Source organism: Pteropus alecto, unplaced genomic scaffold, assembly GCF_000325575.1.
Source record: "Pteropus alecto unplaced genomic scaffold, ASM32557v1 scaffold49, whole genome shotgun sequence".
Classification (NCBI taxonomy): Eukaryota; Metazoa; Chordata; class Mammalia; order Chiroptera; family Pteropodidae; genus Pteropus; species Pteropus alecto.
This window is the reverse complement of record NW_006443131.1, coordinates 1,480,225-1,487,354: the sequence shown is the minus strand read 5'-3', so window position 1 is coordinate 1,487,354 and position 7,130 is coordinate 1,480,225. Positions and strand designations below refer to the sequence as shown.

At 65.1% G+C, this 7,130-nt stretch overlaps 1 protein-coding gene across 1 annotated transcript in view; it reads right to left on the bottom strand.

Moving 5' to 3' along the window:
- Positions 1-1,900, bottom strand: part of ARHGEF2 (Rho/Rac guanine nucleotide exchange factor 2) — a 15,110-nt gene extending 13,210 nt beyond the window's left edge. Inside the window, 2 exon segments of the mRNA XM_025040846.1 lie at positions 308-452; positions 601-1,900. Coding sequence (XP_024896614.1) covers positions 308-452; positions 601-639 — 184 coding nt within the window. The 5' untranslated portion in view covers positions 640-1,900.
- Between the last annotated feature and the right edge of the window lie 5,230 nt (positions 1,901-7,130).

Below are 7,130 nucleotides of genomic sequence, written 5' to 3'. Positions count from 1 at the left end.
TCCTGCTGCTCTTCCAGTCGGTTCCCTGACCTCCAGCAGCTGTTCAGGGTCAGGGGACACCCAGGGCACGACAGCTGCACGGGGCCATCCCAGCTTCCCCTCCCCAGTTCCCACACAGCCCTGCTTAGGTCATATTCCAACCGCCACCACCCCTGGCGTGAGGACGGGGAGCACGGAGCAAGCAAGCTCCGGCCCCGGCGTTCGGCCGCCAAGGCGTGCGACCCCTCCGGGTCCGGGCCGGGAAGGACGGGCGGGCAGGTGAGGGTCAGCGGGCACCGAGTCTCCGGCCGGGGCCCGAACGCCTTACTTGGGCAGATGAGGGCCTCCTTGGCTGTGATGCTCTTGTTACAGGCGTAGCACATGGTCATGCCCGACACGGAGATGGTGGTGAAGAGGTGCCCGTTGGTATAGCGGGCATCCTTGGCTTCCTTCATCTTCTCCTTCTCCCGGGTCTGTGGGGGGGCGAGACACAGGACGTGAGGCCGGGAGATGCCAGAGCGACAGGCCACGGAGGAGAGCCGGCCCGCGGACGCCGCGGACGCCGGTGCCTACAGCGGAGCCTGCCGCAGCTGTCCGCACGGACCGGCCGGCCCGACCCACCTGGCCTCTGCGGCTGGGCTGCCTTCTGTTGCCACTCATGTCCCCGGCTCGAGACCGGGGCGTCCTCGTGCCACCTCCCAGCCCTGGCTCTGCTCGCCCCCAAGCTGCTGCGCTGTCTTCTCCGAGCCGGGGGAAGATGCACCGAGAGCAGGCAAAGCGGAGGGTGCCAGCTCACCAGCGCTTTCCAATCTATGGGAGCTAGCTCCTCTCATAACCATGACAACGGGGGCTGGAGCGCTGTCTCCTGGCAGGCAGCGGGGGGCAGGAGAGCCCCTTGTCAGACTGGTGAAGGGGGCAGAGGGCCTCCACTGCCGCCCCCAACCCAGAGCCAGGGTCCCGACCCTCTGACGCGCACACGCGCTGGCTCAGCCAAGGTGCGTGGGGCTGTCTGCGGGCGGCAGCTTGTCCCCCGCTAACCCCGAGGGAGGAGGAGCCTGGGTTTGGTCCTGGCCACGCCTCCTCTCTAGGCCATTTAAGGAAGCCGAGCACCTCAGCTGGTCTCTTTCCCCGCAGGAAGTCTCTCCTTGCGCCTACCTCTGACCCCTCTGGTTCCGCCCTCCAGAACCTGGGGAGCCCCTCGGCTCCTCCTCAGCCAGTCAGTCCCTCCCACCCTAGGAAGTCCCTTCTGGCATCCACCCTCTGTCCTCTGGCCACAATGTCTGGTCCCCGTGGAGATAGGGCATGCTCAAGCCCTCCTGAAAACCTGTGAGCTCAGCCCTCTCTCCGGCTCCCCCTGGCCTCTGCAGGCCAGGTCCTCCTCCCTGGCCTCGCCTCTGTCCCTCCCGGAGCCCCCGGGCCTCCCCCAAGGTGTGAGAAGACGGGTATCACCCTTCCCACCTATCCCAGGGCCTTCCCCAGCGGCCACCTCGGATCCTGGACTTCCCCTCCGCCCTTAGAAGATGGGGAGCAGGGCGGGAGCTGACAAGACAAGCCTCCAAGGGTTACGGCCCCTCGGAACCAGTGAGCGGATCAGAGTGCCGAGGCTGAGCGCATGAGCCCCAAGTCGGAGGACACGGCTGGGGCCCTGGGGCAGAGCATTAGGACTTGGGGACGGCCCTCAGGCTGGGCCTCCAGGCCTAGCCCTGCCCTAGCTCCAGCCACCAGAGCAGCTGGGGTGGGGGAGGTGCAGGGACTCACTGATCTGGTGCTTGGGGAAAAGAGGAAGTTAGAGGGGGTGAGTCAATCCACAGGGCCAGAGGGCACTGGGCCACCCAGAGCTTGCTGGTGGCAGGGCTTGCTGGTGGCCTGGAGCCTTCTCCGTCCACCTGCCCTCTCTGCTCCTCCTCCCTCCCTTCCTAGGTCCTGGTCTCTGTCTGGTCCCATCCCATCCCCTCCCGTCTTCCCCCCCTCTCCCCCCCCCCACCCCCTGGCCTCTCCCTCCCTGCTTCTCACCTGGGCCTGGTGAGGAGGCTGACCTGCCGCTGACCTGCCGCTGACCTGCCTCTGACCCAGCCTCCTGTGGTCTAACCTCCACCTATCCTGTGCTTCAGAAGGTCAAGACCTGACAGGCCTCAGAGACCAAGTCCCCGTGTCCCCCCACTGCCAGACACACCCTCTCCCCTCCTCTCCTGCCCACCCAGCCTTCTCTGTGACACGATATAAAGTGTGAGCGCTTATTACGTTTGAATCAGAAGCAAGCAAACGAAAACATGAATGTCACAGCAAAAACAGCAGCAAGCCTGAGTCAAGACCGGTTCTAGGCCAGGCGGTGTGGCCCCAAAGCTGTCTGCCCGCCCCCCCAGCCCTCGGCCGCACCCTCAGGCTTCCAGGAGCACTCACCGGGGGCGGTGGGGAAGGGACAGACAGGACCAGGGTCTCTAGTGGCCCTCCCTCTATGCCCCACAGAGGACTCAGGCACTCGGGGCCCAGCCTCCTCCACCTCCCAACACTCACCCTCTCTCCCAGCGACGCCCCCTCTAGGTGGGCCAGCAGCGGGCAGCAGCCACAGCAACAGCACATCCCGCCACGGGCACTGCCCCGCAGCAGGCGGCCCTGGCACTGCCTCCCACTATTGTCTCAGAGGCAGCCTGTGCCCGCCCCGGGGTTCGGCCACTGGGGACAGGACACAGGGCCTGCTCAGCCCGCTGCAGCCGAGTGAGTGAAGGGACTCGCCTGGCCCCTTGTCCTGTACTTCTCCGGGTAGGGCTCCCACCGCCCACCCACCGGCGGGCCAGCCCTTGGTCTCCGCGCCCCAATCTGACCACCAAGAAAAGCGCCCCTCGCTCCACTGCCCACAGGCCCATGGCCACCAGAGGCCCTGCCTGCTTGGCTGGACTGCTGTCTGGCCGTGCTCGCTCGTGAAGGCCTCGCGGGAGTCCTTGCCACACGGCCTGACTCTCCGCCACAGCCACGTCAAGGACCGAGTGACTAGAGCTCCCAGCGCAGTGGCCAGTACACGACAGGCGCTGGACATGTTCGGGAACGAGGGGAAGTGAGGGAGCGAGGAAGGGCGGGCGGGCGGATGGACACCAAGGAACGGGGCCCCGGCGGCACCTCACGCCTGCCGAGGGCCCGGGCCTCGTCGCAGCCCCGGAGCCTCCGTCCCCAGGTCCGCCACCCTTCTCGCCCTCCTCCCGACGGGCTCCTAGCCCTTCCCCCTCCTCCCTTCCAGCTCAGCCTCGGCGGGTTTCCTCTGGAGGCGAACCCAGACCTCTGTCCCTCGCCATCCCAGATCTTGGTCACTTTTGGGGAAAGAAAGATGGGGTGACGGGCAGAGGGCATCGTGGCTGGCGTCCCAAAAGCTCAAGGCAGAGAGGCAGCCTCCCTGCTTCTCCGCGCTCTGTCTCCCCGGCCGAGAGAAGAAAGACAGTGACGTGATGAAGGCCAAGGCCATGCCAAAGCCTGATGGACCTGGGCTTTCTGTGCCCCCAGCGGGCAGCAGGGGAGTCAGAGGCTCTCCGAGCAAGGCCTGAGCTCTCAGCTGTCCCTGCTCCTCCACCAGCTACGTCCAAACCAAGAGCTCAGGGGCACTCACGTGACACCCAGAATCGCCTCCACTCCACCTGCAACCAGCAGCAGCCCCTTCCCCAATGTGCGGAGGCCCCGTCCGGGCCCTCTCCATGGTGACCAGAAGGCCCTGGAGGGTTTCGCTGGGGTTCGAGTCATCTGTGGCTCAGCTGTTGGCCAGTGGGGGTGCAGAGTCACAGGCTGCAAAGGGCACTGAGTCATGGGGGTGGGGGTGGGGGGTGCTATGGGGCCGGGAAATGAGACAGAGGGCTCCTGGCCGTGGGACTGGGAACAGGGCTCAGGATGCTCCTGGCCAGGCTCTGCCCCTTTGAGTTTCCAGGGACAAGATAAGGCAGGAGACTCAGGAGAAGGCGGCCAAGTGAAGCACTAACACCAAAGCCAGACATATAACACAAGAAGACAGCACTGAGCACACAAAGGCACTTAGTAAACGCTTCCTTGATGAATGAGGATGGGACGCTGGGTGGCGGGGTGGGCACACTAGTGAAGCAGAAGGGGGGCACCAAGGGCCACAGGGAATGAATCAGGGGAGAGACCCTGGGACCCAGGCATCCTGGACCCCAGCCTGCCCCCCACCCGGCCACACCTGTCGAGTCAGAAGAGGGAGACAGAGGAGGGGGCGGGGTGATGCAGACAGACGGGTGTTTGTGCAGGCGGACAATAGCTGTGCCAAGACTCCCTGCCCTCCTGGCACGGGGCAGGCCGGCGGAGCCAGGAGGGGGGCAGCTGCTGCCTGCAGGCCCCCCGCCCCCAAAGAGACATAAACAAACCCAGAAGGGTCCAGCCAGATCCTCCCAGCCATTTCTCCTCCAGCTCCAGGCGCCCTGACCAATCAGCGACCTCAAGCGCCTGGACGCTGCTTCAGCCCAGAGACTGGGCTAAGAATGGAACCGCTCCCGTCCGGAGAGCACGAGCCTCCTACTTTGGTGACCGCCATTCAAAACAGCAGCCCAGAGCATCTGGGGTCAGACGGGCAGACGGGCACGCACGAGTGTGTCCCAACACGCAGGTCACGCGCGTGCATGGGACTCGTGCATTCAGATCTGTCCCCTGCCCGATCCCAAGGTCAGGGTTCCAGGGAAGCCGAAGGGGCTGAGCTCAGACCCCCTCGAAGTCCTCAGCTGGCCCCACAGGTCCTGCCCTGGGCACATCCGCCCCTGCAGCCACTCAGCGACTTCCCCACGTCCAGCTCCCTTCCCCCTTCCTTGCTCCTCCCCTCCCCCTCAGCTCTCCCCCTAACCTCTCTGACCCCCAGGATCTTTCCTATGCCCCTCAAAGCTTCCGCCTCCTGGGGACCCCCAGTTCCGCATCTTCCACCCAAACGGCCTCCCCTCTCGGCTCCCCGGAGCCTTTCCCTCCCGCTTCGTCCCGGTCCTGCACACAAAGCCGGCCACCTCTCTGCTACTCAGGACAAAGACATAGCCTGTCTCCCCTCTGCCACTCCACCTGCCCGCCACACTCCATCGCTGGGGTCTCACGGAATCCCAGGGGGCCCTGGCCCTCTGGCCCCTGCTGCTCCAAGGCAGGAAAACACCCTTTGTTCTGAGGAGCAGGAAGGTCAGGGGTGGGGGTGGGGGAGGGAGAACGGGGGAGAAGGCAGGAAGGGGACCAGCGGGGTTTGGGGCCTGTGGAGGTAGGAAGTGGAGCGGAGAGAATGGAGGGGGTGGAGGGCTGAAGACAGCCTGGGAGATCGGGAATGGTGTGAAAAGCAGGAGCACGGGGAGGGGGCCACACGGGCAGAGGGGGGCGGGGGGAGCGCAGCTCGCCCGCCCTCGCCTTAAATTCCTCCTTTCGCCAGTGAGGAAGAGAGGTGTCAGGGCTTAGCCCTGACCCACCCCCCTAATAGGTAGCAGGGGAGACCATCCTCCTCAAATAATCTCATTTCCAGCGGGGTGGGGGGGGCGGGGGGCGCTCTGCTTCTCGGCTCAGTATAAAAAGAAAGGAGACAGCTGGCTTGTTTGGGGGAGGGGGCCGAGGGGATCCAGGGTTTGTTGGCTAAGCACCAAGTCCCCCTTTCTGTAACCGCAGCTTTCCGGAGGTGGCCCTCCCCTTCCGACCAGCCCAAACTGACAACCACCCCGCTGCGGCGGCCTCTCTGCCCTCTGAAATGCAGCCCCTACACCCCCATTCCCGCCCCCTGCCAGATGCCCGGCTCCCAGCCCCAACCGCGGCCAGCCCAGGACGGAGCCAAGCTCCTGGATTCCTGGTTCCCAGTCACCAAAAACCAAGGCATGGAACCCGGGTCTCTGCCCCCGCCCCCCGGCTCCTCCCAGTAATGGAAAAAGGACCCCAGTCCCCGTGCTGCCAGGCCCCTTCTCTCCTCGCCTTCTCTCTGGGCCTGCCCCCCATGGCCTTCCTTTTTAGGGTGGAACCAAATTTCCGCGGTTTCAAAAAAAAACCTCTCCACCCCCCTTGGCAATACTCCAGGGTCTCAGCTCAAGGGGTCGAAAAATAAACAGACCTTCGGAGCTGGGGCTCCTGGCGCAGGCTTGAGAAGGGCCTGCCAGCGACCCCACTGTCTGGCCACACGAGAGCCACCTCTCCAGGCCCACACTAGAGCCACCTCTCCAGGCCCGTGTCTGAGGCCCGCCTCAAAGCCCCAGCCGCCATCCTGTCAGCAAACTCTTATCCCAGCCCCCTCGGCTAAAGTTCCAGGACGGATTCTTTGCCAAGTCAGCCTCCAGCAGGTAGGCAGGCCAGGAGCTGCCCGGTGGCAAGGCTCGCCCCACCCTCCCGGGCTCCCAAGGGTCCAGCCCCCTTGCCTGAAGATGGAGCAAAGACTGGGAGCCTGGGGCAGGGCACTGGGGTCCAAGGGTCAGACAGGAGCCAGATATTACACCCGCTGTGGGCTGCATCTGGCCTTTCTGGGAATGGGTCCATGTGGGTGCTCGGAGCACCCAGGGGTCAGCTTCATCACTTCCTGGGGGCTGGGTGCGGGGAGCTCGTGCTCCGGGGGAGTGGGCCTGGGTACAAAGCCAGGGGAAAAACACTTGGAAGGGAGTTGCCAAGAGGTCATGATGGGGGTGGGGGGAGAATAATTAATTACACACCTAGAGTCTCAGACAAGAGGTAAAGGGGCTGGGGGACGGAGGGGGACTGAGGAGGACTGAGGGGGACAGGGACACAGAACCCAGCCGGGCAGCGGAAGGGTTTCAGGCTGTTTCGGGCTGTTGAGAACAAGGAGTTTGGAAGCTGGCGGGGCAGACGGCGATGGGGGACCCTGAGCAGCAGGAACGGGGATGCTCCGAGTCCCCGCGGATGGAGGAAAGGGCGCCAGCTCCACACAAAGACCTCTGCTCCCTTCACCTGGCCGAGCCGCCTTGGGGGGAAGTAAGTCACCCCTCAGCCGTCCTGACCCCGCCACCCGCCCACCCGAGGGGAGGACTGAATCACAGCTGGAAAGTCCATCTGCGCGGAGAGGAGGAGCTGACTTTTGTCTCGGGGCGGCGGTGGAGGTGGCGGTGGGAGGAAGCCGGGAACCCACCCCTTCCCGCCCCCTCCGCCGGATGGCGGGGACAAAGGGGGAACAACCCAGCCAGCGACCGCGGGGTGGGGGGACGCCG